The 24,541-nt window shown below is 43.9% G+C and overlaps 1 protein-coding gene and 1 long non-coding RNA gene across 10 annotated transcripts in view; one reads left to right on the top strand and one right to left on the bottom strand.

The window, feature by feature from the left end:
• MSRB2 (methionine sulfoxide reductase B2) overlaps positions 1-18,773 on the bottom strand; it is a 44,516-nt gene extending 25,743 nt beyond the window's left edge. Inside the window, exons 1-6 of one of the 5 annotated variants that reach the window (XM_086860675.1) lie at positions 18,560-18,699; positions 18,266-18,429; positions 17,175-17,281; positions 16,134-16,210; positions 12,042-12,189; positions 3,316-3,623 (exon numbers count right to left, since the gene is read on the bottom strand). In XM_086860675.1, coding sequence (XP_086716801.1) covers positions 3,459-3,623; positions 12,042-12,189; positions 16,134-16,210; positions 17,175-17,281; positions 18,266-18,429; positions 18,560-18,609 — 711 coding nt within the window. In that variant the 5' untranslated portion in view covers positions 18,610-18,699 and the 3' untranslated portion in view covers positions 3,316-3,458. Of the gene's footprint in view, positions 1-3,315; positions 3,624-8,146; positions 8,204-8,630; positions 9,553-10,842; positions 11,102-12,041; positions 12,190-16,133; positions 16,211-17,174; positions 17,282-18,265; positions 18,430-18,559 lie in introns of those variants that run through there. The other 4 variants (XM_086860697.1, XM_023920176.2, XM_086860679.1 and 1 more) reach the window with 4 other exon arrangements.
• On the top strand, positions 17,844-24,328 carry LOC111924141 (uncharacterized). Of its 5 annotated transcripts, none has more exons than XR_015278763.1 (5): positions 17,844-18,073; positions 18,222-18,497; positions 19,978-20,043; positions 20,259-20,380; positions 21,384-24,328. It is a non-coding gene; the product is annotated as an uncharacterized LOC111924141 (long non-coding RNA). The 5 variants fall into 5 exon arrangements; XR_015278767.1 differs by having other exon boundaries at positions 17,873-18,073; positions 18,225-18,497; positions 19,964-20,043; XR_002861487.2 differs by having other exon boundaries at positions 17,879-18,073; positions 18,225-18,497.
• The last annotated feature ends 213 nt before the right edge of the window (positions 24,329-24,541 follow it).

The raw sequence follows: 24,541 nt of genomic DNA, 5'->3' as shown, positions 1-24,541 counted from the left end.
GGAACACCGCGATACGACTGAAACAACCCTGAAAAACACCCGTTTGCTCTCTCCCCAGCTCTCGCTAAGAATGGCCTTTCATTTGCTGTGCCGCTGCCCCGTGAGCTGCCCGCCTGCGGCCGCAGCCCGGCTCGGCGATGCTCTCCCCTTCGGAGGCCCGCACTCACATTCAGTGGGGCTGCCAGCCACCCCAGTGAAGAGAAAAGGGCTTAACTGGGGCTCCCTCCGTCTCCTCACAGCACCTGGACACCCCCTGCTCCCCTTGCTCCGATGAGGGACCATCCCTCCGTACCTTCTTTGAACCTGTTGTAACAGCCACGAGGATAACTAGGGTTGAGAGCCAGCTGTTGCTGGGCTTATATGACAAATGAGAGATTCAGATGTAAGATTGATAGTAATTAGATTGCCACCTGCTATCGCTTTAATCCGTATCCCGGATTTTTAATTGTTAAGGGGGGGCGGGGGCAGTTGGCACATGAATACATGAGGACTATCTTGTAAGGCACAAAGCATTAGGATTGTATCCCAGGCATCATAATTAGGGCTGCATGATTTTTGGTTTTAGCCTCCACTGCGAATTTTGGCCTAATTTTTCAACGTTTTCCTCCTGAGTTTTCTAGGACTTACGCGCTCCTTCCTTCCTTCCATCAGTTTGTTTTTTTGTTTGTTTGTAGCAAATGCAGACAATTTCATTTTAGGCTTGGACAGCACTTTCCAGTTTGGCTTCCTGACAACCTTCTTCATCAAGTGGCCTGCATTCATTGGCATTGTGTCTGATTTTCATCAGGTTCCTCTCTGAGGTCTATTCCTCCTGGCTGTTACCCAGGTGAGCAGTCGTGCTGCAGTCGGTGATAATAGCTGTCAGTAAGCAGTACTTAAACAGATCCGTAGGCCTGGGGCTTACTTCTTCCCCCCTGCTTTGGATAGCACCAATCTACTTTCAAGTCACGCTTCATCAGAAAAAGAGAACACCAAAAATTTTGAAAGGTTTGCTATCAGGTTCCACAAAGGGATATGCTTGGGAGGAACACGTTGGTTTTGTTGGAGAGACACACAAAATAGACTATGATTTGCATAAGGAGCTGAGAGAGAACTGAATGAGAGGTCGAGGGAAGGGGTTTCATTGACTTCAAAGAGTATTGGATCAGATTCATGCAGACCATCTGCAACTTCCTTTGATGCACCAGCAAACTGGAGATAACAAGCCTCTCTTCTCTACACGCCCTGTGTAGGGCTTTTTGTGAAGAAGGACTTTGAGCCTGGCAGTGGCACAAGCCTCTCTTAGAAGAGAAAGTAGGAATAGAATATGTTTTGGGGAAGCTGTTTTTTCGAGGTGATTGAATGTTGCAGCAGGTTTGAAAGCCAATGTACCCTAGAGGTCACTGCAGAGCAGTCATTTGAGTCGCAATGTGTTTCGAGGGAAAATCGGCAAAACACTTTGGAATATAAGATTTATTTGAGCTGACTCTGAGTAGTCATTGTCCATCTCTCTCCAAAACCACCCAAAGATAAGCCATACTTCCACAGAGCAGGATCCCAAAACTCTAATCTGACACCTTTCTCAGGCAGAATGTCACTTCCCTCGTACTCCACCTCATATTCCCACCTACTCCCTCTACCACACCTCACTCCGTGAGGTCTTCCTGCTGTGGAAGGATCTCATCATCCAATCTCATCATCCCAATCTCATCCTGTCTGTGCCACATCTCCACAGCACACACAGGCTGCCCCCCTCACCCTGCCATGGTTCCATCAAATAGCTTTGTTTGCCTTTCTCCATCCAGAAGAGTGGTTCTGATGGCAGACAGGGACAGGTCCTGGCAGTGATTGCCACAGGCTGGGAAGCTGCCACAGAAGAGCACAGCTGTGCACTTCTGATCATCTGTAGTTATCTGTGGAGAGGTGCTTAAGGGACTTTGTTACATACTATGGTATGGGTGGAGTGGAGAAGTTTTATTGCCTCTGGAGAAGTTCATCTGCTTCCTCCACTTAAGCAGCGTTTATCAATTGGCAATTTCTGGCTATTCTTGAGACAGGTGTAGAGCAAGAAGGTGAAATTTTGCAGAAAAGATAAATTGGAACAAGGGTAATAGAAGTAAAAATAGCAACAGGATCAAAATACTAAGCCACCATAAGTATTTCTACAGCCCTTTTCATCCGTGCATGTCAAACAATTTCCAAGACCTAAAAGAATCAGGCCTCTCAGCAGTGCTTACACGCTAGAAATACACAATTTCTTTCACCTATTGCTTAACTGCTGTCATCCTTGAATTAGGAGAGAGAAGCTGCTCACTGCTCAAGGCAACGATGCCTCATGATTTAGGGTATGAGAGGGTAACTTAAACTGCAAGACAAGGCAGCATTTAGAGTTGGCCAGGCCACTGCCTTACAAAAAAAAAGCCATGGATCTTTAACCACCAAGTGGTCAGGCCCTCAGTTTGACGTCTCAGCTGATAAAACAGGAAAGGTGAAAGCAGGGGCAGAACCAATCTTTTAACAGCTGGCTATAGGAGAAGACAAATTTGTAAACTGTAAGAGAGACAAAGAAAAAACATTTACCCCCTGCTTTTAATAGAGATTCATTCATAAAACTTAAGTGAGGGCTACAAGGTCATAGAAAGTTACATGTGATCCAGTTTTGGAAAATGCCCTTCTTACAGACTAAGCCCAGAGGCAGAGGCTATTTGAGCTATTGCCAAGGAGAAGTGTCATGGAGGCCCCTTTTTTCCTTCTCTGGGGGCCTAAGGAAACTCCAGCTAGACATATTGTACATGACAAGGTTTAACAATCTTTGTTAATAATGGATCCAAGCGTGAATACCCAAGTGCATTCAGGAGAGGCCCAGGACTAAGAGGTAAAATGTAAAGCCTGAAAAAGGGAGGGAACATTTTCTGGATTGAGATAGGGTCATTCTTGGGGCAGTGAACGTATGCGGGTTCATTTTGCACCTGGTATTCTGATTAACAGTGAGGTCAGTCTCCTGAACTTCCCAAGCATGAACACCTGCTTCTAGCACTGCTTATATCCTGGCCCTTCACAAGGCTTTCTCTTTCAGTAATTCCAGAAAATACATAGGCATCCCATGTCTGTTGACATTCTGTTGTTGAATTTTATTGTTGTCTCTGTCAGAACTATCCCCAAGAGAATTTCACACCAGGGAGGATTGATGTCAGCCTTCCCATTTCTGAGAGCTCACAAACAGTTATCCAGCTGATATCCACCAGCTCTGTCATCATCCTTCAGTGCTGACTCCTCTGAAAGGGAAAACATGAATTCTTGTTGTCCCTGACTCCAGCACCTTTCCTCTGTGTTGCCTTTGCGCCTTAGAAGTTGGGCAACAGTTGCTGTTCTTGCCAGTTCCTTTTCTTGCTATTGCAAGACGTCTGGATCCATCTTTTGATCTTCCACAAATGACCCCTGAACAAAGGTGATCCGGCTGTGGTCCACATTGCTACATCTCATGCATCAGTAGTACAACAGGGCAGCACAGCCTCTGTTTCCTGAGTTAAGCAGTCTGTGCAAGAATTCCTTATGACTTTTTTACCATCTCTTTCTTGATTTCTGTGGCAGCTCCTCTTCCCCTGGGGAGTTTTTCTGGAAGTCGCTTCATAAGTGTTGTCAAACTGTGTATGCAAAGCAGGCGAGCAGAATGAGCACAGATGACGTTTGCTCTGGCAGGGGATCCAGCCCCGGAGCCCGCAGGGAATCAAACCCCGGAGCCTGCAGGGAATCAAACCCCGGAGCCCGCAGGGAATCAAACCCCGGAGCCCGCAGGGAATCAAACCCCGGAGCCTGCAGGGGATCCAGCCCCGGAGCCTGCAGGGGATCCAGCCCCGGAGCCCGCAGGGGATCCAGCCCCGGAGCCCGCAGGGGATCCAGCCCCGGAGCCTGCAGGGAATCAAACCCCGGAGCCCGCAGGGGATCCAGCCCCGGAGCCCGCAGGGGATCCAGCCCCGGAGCCCGCAGGGGATCCAGCCCCGGAGCCTGCAGGGGATCCAGCCCCGGAGCCTGCAGGGAATCAAACCCCGGAGCCCGCAGGGGATCCAGCCCCGGAGCCCGCAGGGGATCCAGCCCCGGAGCCCGCAGGGGATCCAGCCCCGGAGCTGCCGGCCGGATCCCGCAGTCTCCCCTGGCACAGGAAGGGAGCTGCTGACTCGGAAGCGGCTGCAGGACCGTGTGCTTGCTCTTCTCTCGGGCACCAAGAGGAGAGAACTGAGTATGGAGCTAGGAGGGTTCGGGCATAAGGTAAGGGTGAGAATAGTCAAAGCCAAAGCCCAGGGAGGAGGAGCGAGGAAGGATACTACAGAGCAGTAAACCGCACCCCCCCCGCAAAAAAAACCCAAAAAAAACCCAAACCAAAAAAACCCCACACCACAACAAAAGAGAAGAGAGTAAAAGGGAGCGCAATAATGGGCATGCATTTCTCTTTCTTCTGCCCTGTGGCAAGCTGCCAATCTCTTCCACACAAATTCCTCAGTGCTACTAAAACCAGTCCCCATGGACACACCTGCCTTGAGACAAATTCTTTTAGTCTTGAAAAAATCTGGGCACTTCTTCAATAAAGCGCTTTGCTTTTAAACTGCTTTGCCTTTGTGAATTTTGGCAGCAGCTCACACTTGCAGAGCTTTTGAGAACCCTTTCTGTAATCAGATTTCCCTGCCCTGCCCCAGGGGACTGTGGGCGAGTCACTTCCCACAGCTGTCCCTCAGCTTCCAGCTCTGTGACGTGCGGCTCACCACTACCTCAAAAGGCTGGGGCGAGGCATCATTTGTGTGTGAAGAGCTGTGAAATCCATGAGGGTGACGGTGCTGAGCAGTACATGACATGCTGTGAGCCTAGTGTTACCATCAGCTCATCACTCGGGTATGGCAGGAGGTGCGGCAGGCACCCGAGTATAGTTTAAAACACTTCACTGCCCAGTGCAAAACATCATAAAGTGAAAGAGGAGGCAGTAGAGTCATGTGGTGACAGGACTTATTTCTTCTACACATTTGGGCCAAGGTTTATGACCAGAAAACATGAACATGCTTAGGAGTACTAGCTAAATGCTCAGAAAAGAAGAAAAACTCAAACTGAGACTTTTCCAGTTCCTTCTCAAGCAGGCCATCTCCTAAGCCACCTCGTGCTGGAGCTGTTTAAGGGTGGCAAAAATCTTGTGTTTTCACAGACAATAGTCTCTCTTCTTTTCCTATTCTGACCAAACTCAGACTAGGCTGTCCACAAGCATAAAAAAGAGTCCAAGTGATTTGCAGCGTGGTGCAACAGAAAAGAGCATCACTACAATTCTGTGGATACATGGCTAAAAAAATGAGCGTTATGATTTCTGCCCATTTCTGCCCATCCTGATTTTCTTCTGAGTGAGGTTTCTAGTAATACAAGAGTAACCTGCTCCTTCTTTCCTATTTTGTCTCTTTTCTATAATTTCTAACCAAACCATTACCACATTTGCTCTGAGAAAGAGGTCAAGTATTGCTCTTTATGAGCCAAGTTGCCTGTGTTGGCTTAGATTTGGTCTTAATATCATAGCTGGAAAACATATGCTAAGTTTACCTCCTTTTTTTGGCAATTTATACCCTCTCCCCCATAAACAATCAATTACCAAGACAAGTTTTGAAAAAGTAGGGTCTGAAGATAATGGATGATATCATGAGTTATGCAGTCAAATTTTGGCTTGGCTGCAAATTTAGTTTGAAGTCTTGAGCAAGCCAGTTAAATTTTTCTCATCAAGTCTTCCATTAGCAGAAGCAGGAATAGTTACTTGCCTTGAAGAGATGCTGTAAAGACTAAGAAAGTCATTACATCGTTTATTCAAGATGTAAAAAATCTCTTAAGAATTATGTAGAAACCTCAATTAGGATTTATAAAAAGGCTATTTAAAAACAATGGGATAAAAGTAGCACCATTGAAACTAGTTAATTAAATAATCATGGTAGAAACTCCTCAGATATGAAGAATGGAACATAAATCTGCAGTCGCCTGGCAGAGTATATTCCACTCAGAAAAACAACTTCTCTTCATTCACTATGGTGGAACAAAGTAATTGCAGATATATGAGGAAATTCTTGTACCCTATGATACTCCTGGATACTGCCTTCCACTATTATTGATCTTTATTTTTCATGATAATACTTTGGGCCTTTAGCTGGGATCTGTCCTGGTGTGGTTGGTACCACAGACACAGAAGATAATGAAGTGCACTGCCCTAAAGGGCATTTGGTCAGAGATCCCAAATGTCCAACAGTTTACATCACAATGAAAGGTGATGTGCCACTATGATTTTACACACGTGGTCAAATTTTCCCCTTTTCCCCTGTTTCATACAAAGCAAACAAGGCTGCTTATCTCAGTGTCTGGTTCCCTCCTCAGTGTTTGCTTGGTGACACACCAGTGTAGCGCAGGTCAGGTGCTGTTCTTGGCGCTATGGATCTGCTCACGTGATTATGTATCAGTAACGCTGCACAAGCTGAACTGGGCCTTCCAGGATGCTTTCCTCAGGTCATCCTGCTCTATGAGTGAGGAGGCACAATCTGCTGCTTACCCCAAGCATCCAGTTACATACAATGATCTTTAGAGGTGTGAAATAAACGTGCTCTCTGCTCTGGCAAGCTCCTTCTGTCAGTAGTAGGGACTAACTTGCCAGTTTACTAAGGCCTGATCTCCACCAGCCATGTCCATCAATCCAAGCTACTAAACTGAGTATGCTTTGCACAGAGGTCTGTGTGGATACTTGTTTTGTCAGCCTCATGGTCCGTTTTGTTTGTATGGCACTTTCATTCATAAAAGGTGTCAGTGAGACCTGGAATCTCTGGAGACAGAAAAAAACCCAGGTATTTTCAAATAAAACAGCCAGTTTTGTTCTACTTTAGGCAACTTGCAGAAGTGAGGAGCACTTCCATTGGTATCCCAGCCAAAAGTCACTCTTCTTAAGGCAGGTGCTGGCTTCTCCCACCAGCACTTGGCTGAATACCAAAGTTGTCCTGGGGTGACTTTACGATACTGGTATCCCCAGTCATCTGATTTATGTTATATATTAAGTTCTGCACCTTTAAGACTGGCTCTGAGAGCGAGAGTGGGGGGAAGAAGAAGCACACAGTTTGTGTTAAAGAAAAACATCACTCCCACACATCCCGCTCCTGGACTGTGGTGTCTGCAGCACGGACAGACAGCGGGACAGAGCTTCTCTCTGGCTTTTAGTTAGTTTTAGCTAGCTGAGGCAGAGGAGTTCCCTGGACCTTTGGTTTTTTTCCCTTTTTCCTGGATCTGTGCAAGCCTGCTCTGGACTGAACACCCAGCCAAACCCCAGGAGCTCAGGCCTGTGGCCCACCGGGGCCTGGGCCTCGGCACTTTCCAGCACCGGAGGGACTGATAAGAACCTGAGCGAGCCGAGCTACACCACATGAAAAGGACTTTTCTTCCTAGACTTGCCATCCCATCGAACAGAGAGAGGTTTTATTATTTAATATTATTCAATTTCTGTTAAATAAACAGCTTTTCCTGCTTCTCTCCAAGGAATTTTTTTTCCTTTCCCAGAGCAGTTGGGGGGGGTGGGGGGTGTCATTTCCCTGGGGAAACCCCCATTTGGAGTTTTCCTCCCAAATTTGCCCTAAACTAGGACAAGAGTCCTCACAGGAACACCTCCCCCCTTTCTGAGAGAATCCTCTCCTGTTAGGAAACACAAGGAGAGAAGGCTGCCTGATTAAAGAATGCCTTTAAAGGTCAAATAACCTTTTCAGTAGCTGTGCAATAGATTTTAAGACAAACAAACATATAAACAAACCATGGATGAAAGTATATCTGGATAAGGGGGCACATGAATTCAGATACTGCAAAGGCAGTGATTTCTGTACAACCTGTGAAGACTCTTGCCATCAGAGACCTGAGTAGCTTGGGCATGCACAGCCTGGTCAGAGCAGACAGAAAATACAGCAGGTGATACAGGTTGCAAGGGTAACCCTGAGAGGCAGAGCATGATGCAGCACATGCAGCCTGTTAGTGCTGTTAGCAGACACCTCTGATGGCAATGGGACTGTCACCTGCTGTGACACTACATAAAAACAGAAGCACCAGGTGTTGGCTTCACTTGTGCTGCTTCACACCTCTGGTGGGTTTTTGCCATTCTGGTTTAGGTTGGCTGTAGCGATCATTGTTTCTATGATGTTTTTGGACTTGCAGAGTTATGATGTCAGGGAATTGTAGAGCTCTCCTGTAGAAAGCAGAAGAGAATGAAAAACTACAGAGCTCCAAGACAGAAGGAGCAGAAGTAAATTCAGTGCAGTAGAGGTCCATTTTCTGAAGACATTAAACAGCTTTAAGACTACACTAGTAAATGAACACACCCTTTTTATCACTGAGGCAACTAAAGTGGGGAGAGTGGAAACAGGCTGTTATAGGTAAAGCCAAATGAGATGTTGCCTAGTAACTCTCAGCAGGGAAGCATTTAAACCCAGCCAGTTTAGTAAGGCTGATGTTCTGAGTCAGAGATTATTTTCTCTGGAAAAAATTCTGAAGGAAGGAAAGCTCAATTTAACAGACATATTTTGCTGTTAGGGCAAACCATAATGACAGCTCTTGAGTGAATGCAGAAGTATTTACAAACTTGTACAAGGAAGAACAGACAAGGCATCAAAAGCAACGCTTTACCAAGCCTGGTTTTTGATGCTGATTTATTTCCTCCATATACAGGAATTTCCATAGTCATTTTTATTTTTTGATTCTGAAATACACAAGTGATAACAGAAGTCTGAAAATATTACACAAATCATTACATTATTATCATATAATTGCTGTAAGAGATGTTTCTGGAGCAAATCCTATTTCAACTCTGCTATTGGACACAGAATCAAAATAATTGATTTAAAAGAAGAAAGACTCCATGTCTCCACTGGTTCCATTGCCTGAAATAGTTTTAATTAGGTCCTCCTTCAGGACTTTGCTTTTATGGGTTCACAGAAAAGTCACTTGGCTCAGCTAAAGGTCTCTCACACCAGGGGGAAAAAAGCCCCTCAGACCTTATTTGAAGATTCATGTTATTTTTGCTTCTCTTTAGAAGGATATGATGATTTTAAAGAAGTATAAGCTTTGCCATGATCAGCCATGTACATCTGTGTTCCTGAGTGCCACAACTACTGCTCAGAACAGGCAGTCAGGTTCAGGAGAGCACCTCATTTCAGCAGCCTCCTACAGTTAATGATGATACCTAGGAATGTGAACTATTGCACAGATTTATTTTTTTTTAATTAAAAAATACAATAAGCAGATCAACATGCCACAGTAACCATGAAAAGACAGACTGCCAAAGAGTTACAACAAAAATATGTATTTTATCAACAATGATAACAGCTGGAAAACAAAGCTACTACAGCATAATTACTAAAATTTGAGTTTTTCACAAGTGTGCTGTATGAGCAGAGAAAGAATGTTCTGCAAGCCAGAGAGAGCCACTTCTCACTGCCCAGAGCCTGGTTTGAAGTTTAATGAAATGCTGTTGATACAGAACCTCTGCCCAGAAGGTTTGGGTCCATCATCAAACACATGGCCTAGATGGGCATCACACTGCAACAGAAATTATTACCATTTTATTATTGTACTGCTACAGTATAACAATCATTTAGGCTGCAAAAGACCTCTCATTCATAGAGCCTATCTTTGACTGACCACCACCATGGCACTAACTGCCATGTCCAGTTGTTTCTTGGACACTTCCAGGGAAGGTGACTTCACCACCTCCCTCAGCAGTCCATTCCAATGATTAACAACCCTTTTCATATAGAAATTCCTGCTGATGTCCAGCCTGAACCTCCCTGGTACAGCCTGATGTCCTGTTCTCTCATCCGGTCTCCAGCTGCCTGGGAGGACAACCCCCAGCTGGCTGCACCCTCCTGTCAGGCAGTTATAGAGAATGATAAGGTCACCCCTGAGCCTCCTTTTCTCCAGGCTAAACATCCCCAGCTCCCTCAGCTGCTCCTCCTCAGACTTGTGCTCCAGACCCTTCACCACCTCCACTGCCCTTCTCTGGACTCTCTCCAGTACCTCAATGTCCTTTTGGAACTGAGTGGCCCAGAACTGAACACAGAACTCGAGGTGTGGCCTCACCAGTGCCGAGTACAGTGGGATGGTCACTGCCCTGGTCCTGCTGGCCACACTCTTGCTGATCCAGGCCAGGATGCCATTGGCCTCTTGGCCACCTGGGCACTGCTGGCTGATGTTCAGCTGCTGTTGAGCAGCACCCCCAAGTCCTTTTCCAACTTGCATCTTTGCAGCCACTCTGCCCCAGCCTGTAGCACTGCAGGGGTTGTTTTGAGCCAAGGGCAGGACCAGGCACGGGGACTTGGCCTTGTTGAACCCCAGCCCTCTGGCCTCTGCCCATCAATGCAGCCTGTCCAGATCCCCCTGCAGAGCCTTCCTGCCCTCCAGCAGATCAACACTCCCACCCAACTCAGTGTGTCTGCAGACTGACTGAGGGGGCCCTGGATCCCCTCATGTGGATCATTGCTGAAGATACTAAACAGAACTGGTGCCAGCCCTGAGCCCTGGGGAGCACTGCTGGTGACCAGAAACCATTGTCTTTGCATTATTACCACTGAGATTATGGACCAACATTATGTTGGTACCTACTGTGTTATCCTGAATTAAGAAACATTCATGATTAAATCACTGTTGAGTTGTGTGAGTGAGAGTGTCCTTGGGAGTGACAAGGAATCAGATCTTGTCAGTGGGCAAGTATCTGCCCCCAAACAAGCAGATCCCAGAAGTAGATCCCAGAAGGGAAACTACAAAGGTGCCAGCAAGTATAGGAAATAAATGAGAGTATTAGACACCTCAATATATCATGAAAATTTCAAAATAATTAATAAATCACTGTAGGTCATTCTCACAAATCAACTGAGTATTCCCCTCTCAAATTACTAAGGTGAAAAAGTTAGACACAGTATAGCTATCAGTGACATTATAAAATTGGAAGGTCTTCAGCTGGGGTTCTTGAAGGTGCTTGCTGCATATGGCTGCAAACGTGAACTCTTCCAAGATAATGCTGCAAATTCTTGTTACATTTGCAGATGTGCCTAAGCCTGTTGTAAGCACACTGAAGGACAGCATTAACAATCTTAACAGTTTACAAAAACAGACACACACACATATATTAAAAAACACAAATCCAAGATACAATTCATTAAATTCAATCACATACTTTTATACCTTAACAAAAGTAAGAAACAGAGTTGGGAAGAACTGGTTAAGGGTGGCAGTTCTTTAGAAAAAGAACGTGGGTATTATATCAAGTATATATATAATAAATGTGTGTCTGTGTAATATGGTCTGTGTAAAGGTAAAGCTGTAAGAACAGGAACACCATTTTTACACACCTGAACTGCCTCTAACCCCTGCTGTAGGCTAGGCCAGCTGCAGTGCTATGTCCAACCTTGCAATCTACTTCAAGAAGGAAAAGGGTCAACTGGGAAGAATGCAAAACAAAGCAACAGAATGATGAGCACACTAAAAAGCACTGCATAAAAAGGAACTGGACGTTTCTAGTCTAGAAGAGATGACGGAGGGAGTCAAAATAGCAAGAATAAAGAGAAGAATGGCTTCTGTGAAGCCAAAGGAATCCACAGAAAATAGCTGTGGAGATGCAGGGCACAGCCACCACCCAGCAGGGCAAATAGTAATGGCTGCAAATGGCTTTAATGGCTGGTGTCTCAACCTCTGCATATTTTAACATCTACAGCAAATATTTAGCAAGACTGAATGAGGAAGAACTGTCCCTGTGATGGGCCAAATGTATGGACCCTATTCCAGAGTTTCTTCTACCATCTCTTGTCACACCTTGCAGCATACCTTGAGTAAATTTTCTGTCTGAAATCCAGCCTTTGGCTATACATACACATTGCTTTCCTCAGTCACATACTTTTCTTCATCCAGACTGAGAAAGAATGGCTCCAGTAATACTGTAATTCTTACTGCTGCATTTAGGCAGATTCATTCATGAGCACAAAGAGAACTTACCTGCTTTCTGTCTTTGTGTATCATCTACAAAATAAACATACCTGTTTGCAGACGACTTCAGTTCTAGTTGACCCCAGTGAGTTATCTGGTCGTCTCAGGATATTGGTATTACTTTCATCTCCGCCACAAGTACCATAAGCCTCAGAAAAAGATGGCCATCCAGTCCCAGAATTGTACTTCTTCTCTGAGCTATAGTGGAAACCAGATCTTCTTGTTAATTAATAACAGAGATGTTACAAAAGAGTCTCCTTCTGTAAAGAATATTGGCTCAATTGCCTCAGTCCTGTGTTGTACCAATATTAAAAATATTTGGAACAGTAGAAGTTTTCTCATTGGCATCAAACTGCTGGAAACTCTTTTCCAAAGGGAATTCTCAATCAGCTCATAACAGGAAAATTTGCTTCACTGTTTCTATTTCAATGACAGTTTAGTGTTTTATAAAGCTTAGAAAAGTTTGGGGTTTTTTTCTGACAATTATGTTATACTAACATTATGCTATAGTGTTTAGCTGAATTACACCTACAGAGCTGCAGTTTGAAGCCTGGCCCAATCCAGCAATCTCACTGAAAAGAGTTTACAAGAAGAAATAAAGAATGGACAAAGGCTGGGCTGGCCCACCAGACTAGGCTCATGCCTGATGATGATAGAGGCTTTGTCTCTCAGTAAGCCATCAAGCTGGTTTGGAAAATCAAACAGAGCCTTGCTCAAACCATCAATCAACCAATGACAAATCCTCACAGCACAAAGATCTACCTTTCCCGAGAGAAAACTGCAGCCATAAGAAACAGCACAACATAATGTCAGCTTGTGGGTGCCTCCTGTTAACATCCAGGGTGACCAACACTGTTCAGTTACGTATTAAAACCTGGAGTGTACTGGTAAATATGATCAAAAGATGTTTTAGGGATTTGGTACAGAAACGAGATAATCCCTCCTGTTTAAAATTGTGCAAGCTTTGACAACAATATGAACCTTCTTTTATAAAAGAGGAACCTAGCATGAGTTAGAACAAGAAATTATATGATTTATAGGTTCACATACTTCTCAGATAAGTGGTCTGGAGACTCACCACAACCATTTCCTCACAATTTCTCATGTTTTTTTTCACAGTTTCACAAACCCAATGCTTTTACTGGCATCTAGTGGTGGATGGAGACATCAGCACCACTAGCAGCCCTTGATCTTCATACAAATTGAAACGTTAGTTAGGACAGAATTTAAAACAAAGTATATAATACATATCACGTATATATTGGTGGGTTATTCACACGGTGAAGAAAAATCTGAAAATTAATTGCAGTGCCGTTTAGAAAGATAAACAAACTGGACAAAAAGGTTAAAAAATCCAACCCAAAGAACAGTGCATAAATCAGCATTTTTATAATCATCTGTATGGGGCTGTTGAGTAAGGCAGCAGTGGAAATAAAAGAGGATTTGCTAGCACATAATGACCAAAGGCTAGTTTTTGTGTGGGCTGTTGCTTAGTCATTTACATCAATGCACAAATAGCCATGAGAAATGCTCTCCTTCCCCTCCTCTCCATAAAACTGGAGAAAAATAGGACACAGCAGAGGAGTAGCCTGCTCTGAAGCAAATGCAGTTTGCAGACTCTGTGTTTGTACATCAAGGTACTTAGGGCTCCTGTTTCTTTCCAGCCAAAGGCTCCCTGTTTTCCCTGCCACAAAGCCACATGAACACTGTCCCTATCAGCCACAGAGTCCCCAAGAATGACCTGGGGGGGAGTCATACCTGAGTCCTGAGCTTCCCTGACATACATCTGTTCTGTTTCTTTTCTATCAAACTCTATTTTTCTATAAAACTCTATTTTTCTTTTATTTTTTTTTTATACAGGAATTGTTATGTTTATTCACACATAGATACAAATATACTCTTTGAAAACCCATAGAGTCAAGGAAGGTCTTTAACACTGTGGTGGTTTTGAATCTGACCCTGAAAGACTGTCTCTTCCATACTGCTCACAATACTTATTTTAGATGTTTTCCACTGCTAAAGGAACAGTCTTTTGAGCTGTTAAACTAGCTCTCAAGAGAAATGGTCTCTGTGTGGTTTTATTAACAGTAATGTCACTTAGATTCTCAAATAGAAACATTTTAGTACCCAAAAATATTGCTGTTCAAGTTCATATTTGTCCTTTGAAGTATTTCACCACTTAATTTATGGATAAATGGACTTTCCCTAAACATATGCATTAGATTAGACCTCGACACACCATTCCTCCAGCACATGCCATTTACTTTGATCCCTATTTCAGTCATCCTGGATGGAATCCAGATAATTCTAAAAAGTGCTTTTTGCTGTATGAATCTCAGCTGTAGGTTTATGGTTTGATGAAGGTTTGAGATTTCATTAAAGCACTACAATTTGCTATCTATAAAGGTTAGGGGTTTGTTCCATGTATTTCCAACTCTTTCAAATGTATATTTGGTAGCAGAAGGTAATAAATTCTGGTATAAATGTATACACATATGTTTCAAAGAAGGGAAGAAATAGGTCATGTTTACCTGTAGCTAATGAGCTAATGCATTTGAAAAAAAAACAAAAATTAATGCACTAGGAAATAAATATGATGGATGAATCTCTCCTCTCACCCAATACCATTTCTCCCCTCATTGCTTGTGTTCTCAACAGCATAATACCTGCATGGAAAATATATTTTCAGATGATTTCTCACATTTAATAGTTCCCAATTTTCTTACAAGGCTTTTATTATTTTTTTTTTTTTTTTTTTACTGAAAGCTTGACTTTTTTGGCCTGTGAAGCTTAGCATTATCTTGTGCTGCAAAGAAAAGTGCTTGTATTCTCTGGGAGCTGAATAGTGCAAAGGGCAGCCTGACTGGTTATATTGCTATTTTGTTACTAGTTTAACAACAGAAGCAATTCCCTCTAGTGTTTGTCTCTCTTCATGTTGGCCTGTCAATATCAATGATGCTGAAATTGAAGGAAAATCTGAAGGAATGGAAGGAACTCTTCCACAGTTTATTAATTTACAATTTCTCTAATTTACCTGAATTTTCCAGAGGTGTTTTTAGGTTTTAAATTTATCTTCAGGATATTTTGTAGTGCTCAGCTAACATCACAAATGAATTTATTTAGAACTGTTCATAGCAAACCTCTACAGGAAATTATACATTTAAGCAAATCCATGTTTGCATAACACAAGTTTTCTGCACTTGACCAAAAGAAAACTAATTGTAATTTACACAATTATAATTTAATTGCTTAGTTTAGGTTTATTTTCAATACATCCATTGCATTTCCCCCTCCTTTCTTACTATCCAGATCTCTTGATCTGTAGCGTCCCATGTGAAGTTCTGCTCTGTGATTCATCCTTTAAATCAGCTACATTTCATTCTCAGTTGGGAATAAATAAGGGCTATTTTCTAGACCAAAAATATGAGAAACTGTCCTTCCTGATTCAGTTACAGAGAACAGAACACCCTCTGCACATCCTACTCCAAGGCACTCTATTTCCTTTTACTTAGACGTTAATGAAGTTGCAAAATATATAGTATTGTAAAGAGCAGAGAGGTTAACTGTGCAATCATTTGCAGCCAAGCTTTAAAAAGTAGATGTAGCCAAAAAGGCAAGAATAGTGGAATTTAATTTAGGGAACAAGGAAGGGGTGGGGGTGAAGAGAAGGTCTCAGCTGTAGTGTGAGGGACCCAGCAATAAAAACATCACAACTGTAGACAAAGGCAGACCAAGGTCTCTCCAGCCCAGCAGCATGAGTGGCAGAAGACAAGTATGGAAGAGCACAAGAACAGAGCAAAAACAATGATACTCATGCATAAATACATGTATATTGCAGCAGATTGTGGCTTAAGGACCTTTTAAACAGAGAATTATTATCAACCAGAAAGAAGTCTCAGGAGAAACAGGCAGACTGCAGTGTAACTGCTGTGTGCTGGCCACTGGCAATACTCATCAGCTCAAGAAAAAGGCATACCCTGTATCTGTGTCACCACAGGCACCTGGAAGACTTACACACAGCACCTGGGCACCAGGGGATGGTTCTTCTGACCAATGTTTTCTATGTCATTCATGAAAACACATTGCCCTTCCTGCCACAATCAGTACATGTTAAAGATGCTGCAAAATCCAGAGGATGTTACCTGAAGAGGGGGGCATTGCAGCACACGCAGCAGTATATTCCTGATTCTGTGTTATTCAGATAGATCCCACTGAAAGGCTTTTAAAATAGGAAGGAAAAAAGAGAAGTTAATAATGCAGGTCTTTAAAAGCTCACCATCTGGAAGAAGCATGTAGGAATCAGATTCAAAACAGGAGAAAAACCATAAAAAGGAGGCTTTGCAGGGGGGCTTTGAAGAACAAACATTAGCAGCCCAAAGAAATGAAGGGGAGTTTGCCTTTGGATTAGTAGTGAAGACTACCCCCTACTCCCACAGACTTTGAGACCAGTCAGATGCATAAATCATCCAGGTATCAGGAATGGAGTCGTGACCTCCAAGAAACTGGTGAAATGTGCAGGATCCCAAAGGCCAGGGCCCTGCTATAGACTGCCACAACTTTAAAATGGCTTTACAAAGGGGCTCTCCTCCTTCCTGCATGGTCCGGTATGGGATCCTTATTTAACTGACATGAATTTGGGTACAGTTCACATGCACATGCTCTCCATGTGCAGAAGTCCTGGCTCTGGGCTAGGGACAACCAACACTCCACCCACAATGCTACCTGGCTTCCTTCACAGAAGGAGGAAACATGGGGACATGTGGGTGGGTGATCTGGTACCTGAGGGAGAGCCCATCTCCTGAAGGAACTGCTGTGTTCAAGATTTACATGGATAATCTATATATGGTCATAAAAAAGATAAAAATATGATTTCCCTGTCCTCTGGAGGGGCCTCTACTCCCACCACACAAACAACTGTTAGTTTGATCTGGCAGCAATGTATCCCAGGAAAAAACCCAATAAAATATGAAAAGAATGCGCAATGTTTTTTCATCTGCAAAACAGTCTGGGTCAGAACAAAATCCATCCTGTTCCGTATGCTGGGTCTAACTTTCATCCACAGGAAGGCAGGGGAAATCCTGTGAAGAAACTGAGTGGTGATAGCTCCCCAAGGCAGGTTTTTCCTGTGCCCAGCAGTCAGAAGAGATGGCTCACCCTTGCATAGCATTAGCAGTTTTGCTCACCGGTTCAGTTCCTTTTTCTCGTGTAACATAGAATTGCTCCGGAGTCAATTTTTTTTTCCAGTCTGTAGCAGCAGCTGCTTCAGCTTGTTTAGTGAGGGGGCCTGTGTCTTCAATTAGATATAGAAAGATAATTTAGTAAGATAGCTTAGATTCCATTGATGCTTTCCATCATGATCTCGGTCCTCCCAAAGCTTCTATGGGTACAGACAAAGCACAGAGGGCAGTTCAGGGACATGAGCAGGGGCAAGCGCAGGACTTTGCATCTGCTTTCCATTTGATGTGCTACATCCAGAGAGCAGCTCCAGCAAACCACTTGGGAAGGCTTGTAAAGGAAATGGGCACCTATGACCCAAGGTACTACCCACTCTCCCAGCACAGCCCTCTGCCTTGGCACAGGATAATTGCTGGTCTGCCAGGGCTCCTTCTTCCCTGGGGATCACTAAAAGGCTTAGTAAACCTCTTGGAAACCCTCAGAAACTAGAAGTAATGTTTATCTGTGGGCTGTAGAACATTGGCAACTTCCACAGGCCCCAGTGACAAGTGATGTTAAGAAGGGGGACTGGAAGAAAGCAACACCTAAAACCCAAGAGAAATGGGGATATAGTTTAGTGAAGGACACACAAGAGCAGAGCAGAAGTTGCCCATTGTGGTGCAACAAACAAACCTCCAGCAACATATCCTCTGAGTCTGTACACACCAAAACCACTTATGGTGGTATGGGATTGGCAGAGAATTAATAGACCAGCTGAAAAATAGAAAGTAAAATAGTTTAGTATGTTCCCAATCAAAAAGTCTGAGATGGGGAGCTACCTCCTATCCCGTCTCCTATCAGCACAGGATCCTTGAAAAACAATCAGCTCCCGAGGAATGAATGTTTGCCTGCATTCATCTCTTGCAAGGTAGAGGTGAGACCGGGCGGGAGGTGGGGGAGGAGCAGGGGGAAACGAATTTGAAAATTATAGTTTAACCAAAAATACCTAGAGCTTAACCTGCCAGTTTAAGACAAAAACCTACAGCATGCTAATGCAGCCTTTCCTAACTGGCCAGAAGACGGCGAGCGCGGGGATGCCCTCTCCCCCTGCGGCAGGTACCTGTGCTTCTGTGCGCAGCGCGGGCGCAGCCGGCGCTCGGCAGCGGGGAGCGGAGCAGGAGGAGCAGGCGGCAGCTCCCGAGCATCCTCCCGAGCGGGCGAGCCGCCATAGCTGCGGGGCGGGCCCGGGAAAGACGCCTGCCCTGTGTAATCCCGGCGTTCCACCTAAAGAATCAGACCTCATAAAGGCAATGAGTAAAGCACCCGCTTAAATGCCGATGCAGCATTTGCAGGTAAAGGTTTCAATCACTTCTTATCGAGAGGCAAAGAGACCAGCTTAAAAATGAGCACTCACTGCAGCCGTAAATATAACAAAGTCCTGTTGAGATATTTGCTTGCAGCCATTCCAGGCTGGTTTTAAGGAGAACGGGTCTGGTACTTGCATGCAAAAGCGCTCTTGCTGTCCTAGATGCGCATTACAGGCATTGCTCTCAGCGCTGTTGATCGAGGAATGGAGAAGGGGCCGTGCCATCTGACGGTTTCCTGTTTTCGTGGGGTGATGTGCAGTCACAGCTGCCTTGGCTTGGCCTATAAATATACCTGTAATAGGAGACGTGTGTTAGTTTGGCAGCCCACCCTTAAAAGGTAGACCTAAACACGAGTTACTTTCCTAGGGTGAGCATTAATGCTACTGTTTGTTTTTCTTCCAATTCTGATTTGGAATTAGTTCATCATTTCATCATTTCAGAAGGATGTAATGGTTTTGATTACATTGGATAACAAAGCTAACAATGATGTTTACTTCAAATTTACTTTCTTTTAATCTAATTCTTCTAGCCCAGTTCTAAAATTAAACCAAAAAATAGTCTTGTGTGATCAGCCTATATATATACATTTGTATTGAACCATCCTTATGCCTAAGACAGTGAGTTCCACGGTAGCTGAAGACGTCCAACACAGCATCTGATCAGTACCATGGCTGTAATCACTGCCTCTGCTTGGATCCACAGAGTATTGCACCAAAGGATGGATATCAGCAAGGCTCCTGTGTGGTTCAAACACTGTTGGCAGTGTCAGGGGGAGCAGGGCACACAGCTGATTTACGGCTTTGTCCTGTGTAATAAGACTCAGTGGAGCGAAGCCAGGCTACCTGGATAAAAATCCTGGGGTGTGATGCCTGTGAATCCTCAGGACTGTGACTTGTCAGGAGAGCAGTACTGCTGACAGGGAGGAAAGGGCTTTGCCACCCCACTTTGCTGCTGGCAGAAGGCAGCATCCATGCTGTAGGCAGAGGTTCAACATTTTTCCATGTTCAGCCATTTTGGGAAGTGATGATCCTGTGATGTTTCTTAACACTTTCTACCCCTATGGCATCTTATATCAGTCATGGTTTAGGAGGGACTTGGAACATGTTAGGGAGCCTTTGGTGAGGAGAGACACAATCTGACACTTCCCCAGTTCTGGCAAGTGGCTTAAGACTAGAAAGTGATAGCAGGTGATGGTGTCACTCCTGGCTTCTGTCACCAGTTCAGCTGTAGAAAAGAGGCATTTCTCTTACATTCTTGGTCTTAACCTTGTTCAGATGGTGTTTGTTCCTGAGGAGGACAGGTAATCAATAGAGTTCTCCCTGAATTATCTGAGAAATGAAGGAGGGTGAGAGAAAGTGGTTAGTCCTGAAACTTGCATGTTTTCATGTGATTGACATTGATTTAACTGGTGCTTTTTTAAAAGACAAAATTAAATAAAAATGAACTGTCAGTATCTTTCTTGCAGGTCTCTGTTACTGGTACCATCCCAAAATACAGCAGTCTCGAGGCAGTGGGAACTCAACCAACACAGGTCTGCTGCCGCACCACTTTCCTCAGGTTCTGAAGAAGGGAAGTGGGTGCCTGGGGGGCAGTGGGAGCAGAAGCACAAGGCATCAGGCTCATCAGCCCAAGCCTTATCATCCTCTCAGTTACCCAGCTCACTACAAGCCACTCCTTGATTTAAATGAGGGGGGTGGTGGAAGAGGCAGATCCCATTCATCCCAACAGCTGTGATGCACATTTCAGGTGCTGCATGGCAGAGCAGCAGAAAATCCTCCATTTTCCCCTGCAACAGAAGCCTGACCTGCAGTCATCCAAACCAGCATGACAGGTCTTCCTCAAGTGGAAAACAACCCCCCCAGCTGGAGGTAATTCATTTTTCAGATCTTCAGTGCTGAAAAACCAAATCATTGTCCTGTCATGCCTGTAATGTTGCCTCCCATGGTTACAGCACACACCAAGCCGTGTAGCTAGGCAGACATCCGGCCTGCCTTTCTCCCCATAGACTGTTCTGAAAGCCAATTAAGCTGTTACTTAATTTTCCTCCTATTTTTTTTTCCTCCCTTATGCACAAGGGGAAGCATTTAAAAATCTCCCCTAGCTACATTATGTAAATTTTCAAGTAAATTTTCCCTGACTTGTAATTCAGCAGATTTATTGTTAAAAACGTCACCTGTCTCCAGCATGTACACAAGCTGCACCCAGGGAAGGGTCACTCACCAAGGTACAGTGTCCCCTTAGACATGAGTAGATGGGGAGAGGCTCCTCAGCTCCTCCCATAGTGTGGCTCTGTGCCGAGGCAGCAGCAGCATCACATGTGTAGGCGAGAGCAGGAGGGAAGAGGGAAGCAGTCACAGTCCAGACTATCCTGCTGGTATTTCTTTGGGCTCCAGCTCAGGCTGTGTCTTGACTGATGGCTGTGGGGACAAGCAGAGCATCACGTAATGCCTATGCTGGCATATACTGAGCAGTCAGCCAGGAAGCAATGAGGTGCAGAAGTGAAAAAAAACCCTGTTCAAATTCAAACCTCTGCTTACGCAGCTTCTATTAATAAAGCCCCTTGACATTATCATGTATGGCAGAAAACACTGAAATGGTGGTGATTTTATTTTGTAAGCATTTGCATGTAATTGGTTTTCCTCTGCTCAATTTGTCAGACCTAAGGTATGTCCCCTCCTACAGGAAGGTTCCACTGAAACATGTGGGAGCTCACCATGCAACAATTTGTCTTGGACCTGTTGTATCTAGGGATGCTGTGTTCTCAGGTGCCTGGGGAGTGAAGAACAGGGGTTTGGCATAAGCCCTTCAGTGGTGGATTGTATCTGTGGGGGGGCTCTGTTTTTTCCATGGAAACCCTCAATACTTTTGTAGGAGACACTTCAGGAACCTCACATCCTTCCTCAGCAGAGTCTTCTCTCTTCTTTAATAGACTTGAAACAGCTCCACAGCCAGCCTCTAGACACTCAGGTATGATGAAACAATAAACTCTTGTTATATGGAAGTACCGTTTCCACTGGAAAGTGGAAATGGAATGGAAGCACTATCTAAAGATATGTGGTAGTGCTCTGATGCTGAATTCCAGAGACAGAAAGCGATTTTGGCAAAATTTATTAGAAGCAGAACTGTCAAAGTACCTTGGAAAAGGGTACTGCTGGTTTCCAGAGACACACAGACTGAATGCAGATCTCCCTGAAGCTGATCTATGGGTTCTGTTTAGATTCATTTATGGAGCAGCCTGATGTGATTCAGGTCAGACATCATTAGAAATAACAAACACACTACTTCTCACTGTGTTTGCTTTATGGTTTAATAGCTCTTTTAGCTAATCATTAGCTATAGGATACCTGATTATTCTAACCTTTGTTTTGGAAAGTAATAGGTCTTATTTGTGGACTAGCTTAAGTGGGAGCCTTCTCTTGGATTCTAAGGGTGGAATTTGAACAGAACAGGACTGAATAGAATAGCTCCAGTTGGAAGAGACCTGCAGGTTTGGTCCACTGTGACAAATGCTTTGAGCTGGATTAGACAAAATACCCTCCATAGGTCCTGTCCAGTATAAATTATTCTAGAATTCTAAATGCTTTGAGAATTTTCTTGCATAACAAGTGAAGGCATGAATTCTAAGTTAAATAGTTTGCAGTCACTCCTTGATAGAAAACTCAACTCTGTAACTGAGACATTGGTTCAACTAAAAGTAGACATGCAGTCTGATATGGAGTATGTGTATCTTCAGGGGCACCTATTGGGAAGCAACAAATCCAGGTTATTTCCCTGCATTGCCCTATGAATCCCCCATAACATACCATCCAAGTTCCTTGAGTGATACAGACAGTAATAATACATTCCACAAATTTGTGTGTGATTTCTTATCCCTTTTATCCCAAAGTAGTGAAGAACTTTGATGGTTCTTCCACACAGTACCCAAAGCCTGAACAGAAAATTGAATGAACACTTATTTGGCAGCAACTGCTGTAGCAGCAACTTTCTGTAGGTTATCTTAATGGATTTATCACCCTGAACTAAGCCCTGAGCATCTGTTCTATTCTCTCATTACAAATGCAGAAAAAGCTAATTCATTATTGCATTGTAAAAAAGGTAAAATATAAATTATTTGAGTAGGCCATGCTTCACACTCTGATTGGGAAAATGGCTCTCTTCCGTAGAGTGACTCCCTGATAAGAGAGTTTGCCTTTTTCCTAGCAAATGGGAATTACTGAGGAATAGGGCTCACTAGAACAAGTTTTATTCCCACTCATTCATCTTAGATGTGTTTTTAAATTTGCAATTCATGAAAGTGAAGATATGAATCGTCTTTCCTTCTCTCTTAGGTGAGCCACCAAAGATTTACTTTTGTTAGAAAAACTAGCATTCTGTTCTCAAGGCATGAGCTGGTTTTCCATTTCATGAAAATGAAGTGCCTGGTGGCAGTCTGGCCCAGCAACCCTGCTCCCATTGGGACATTGATTTCTTTTCCAGGATCTATCTGAGCAACTCTGAGCTGAGCAAAAACTTCTCCAGGTTTACAGGGATAACCTAATTATGTGGGAATCTTAGGTGAGGAGCTTTTTAAAAGGCAGAGTGTACTGAGTCAGTGCTGCTGTGGTAAATGTTTTTGTCCATATTTAATATGCAGGATGAGGGTAGAAAGGATCAGAGCAGGCTCTAGGTTTCACATGGACCGCTTATTTCTACACTGTACTGCCATTCATCTGGCAAGAAAAAATACTGGTAGGCCAGGTATTGCTAGCCCATTTGTTAGTGAATTGCTTTAATTTCTGAGTGCCAAGCAAAGATACCTTCCCACCATACCTAATGTTCAGCAGTGTTTGAGTATGAAAACTGTGCTACTCTTTACTACTGAATTTCTGTGGTCAACAAATACACAGCAAGTGGCAACAATGCACTGAATCAGTAGCAGTCCCTGGATGTGGCACTGGAACAGGCTCCCCTGAGAAGCTGTGGATGTCCCATGCCTGGAAGTGTTCAAGGTCAGGCTGGATGGGGCTTGGGACAACTTGGTCTACTGGAAGGTGTCCTTGCCCACTGTGGGGGTTGGAATGAGATGATCTTTAGGACCCCTCCCAACTCAAACCAGTCTGTGATTCTGTGACTCCCATCCCTCTTCTATCCCACGGTAACAAATGCTAGACTAATATCTGTGCAAACAATTCCAGATTTCTGACCAGAGGTTTTGCTCTGAAGAAGGCACCCTGAGCATTGGACCAGCATGATCCTCAGCACACAGGACACATCCTGAGCTCACCCTGCATTTCATGTTATTTGTGTTTTAGATGTGTACCACATGCCATACAGCTCTTGGCTTGTGGAAACTACAGTGAGCTACTGTAAATTAAGTTTGGCCCAGTGCTGCAAAGTCCAAGCCCCTGATATTGTCTTGTCATTGGGAGTTCCTGAAGAAATTCAGTACCTGAGCAGCCCAATATTTGGGCTTACAGTCCCTGACTTTTTTGCACATATTTATACCTAGGAGCCAGCATTTAGTCACCTAGTTCTCTCTTTGGTAATGCAGCACCCATTAATAGCAGGTGGCTCTAGGATTAAATTCACTTACATTAGAAGTCTGCAGAAAACATAGTGTAATGAAAAGAAACTGGCACTCACAGCACATTCTTCTGTATGATCTACCACAGATAAACTGTGTCTTGTGAGTGCCCATTTGTCAGAGAATTCTCCAACTTTGGAAATTAGATATCATTACCAACATCTGTTATATCTTAGGACACTGAGCAGACCTCCAGTCTTTCATAATATGTTCCCTAATGCCAATTAAAACTAATGACTTGACATTTTGAAAAGCCTTTTGACTCTTTAATATCTTTTTGACATCTGGCCTTTAAGGAATCTTCTTTCAGACTGTGTCACTAAAAGCACCTTATTCAGAGAAGATCATACTAAAAAGGAATTAAAAACATGCTATGGTGTGTGGGTTTTGTTCAAATCCTTCTTATAACTAGGAAGCACTGCTGATCTATAGAAAAAGGTGTGCTGATTTTGAATGAGATAGTTAA

This window comes from Cyanistes caeruleus, chromosome 1, assembly GCF_971803275.1.
Source record: "Cyanistes caeruleus chromosome 1, bCyaCae1.hap1.1, whole genome shotgun sequence".
Taxonomy (NCBI): domain Eukaryota; kingdom Metazoa; phylum Chordata; class Aves; order Passeriformes; family Paridae; genus Cyanistes; species Cyanistes caeruleus.
This window is presented reverse-complemented; position numbering and strand designations above follow the sequence as displayed.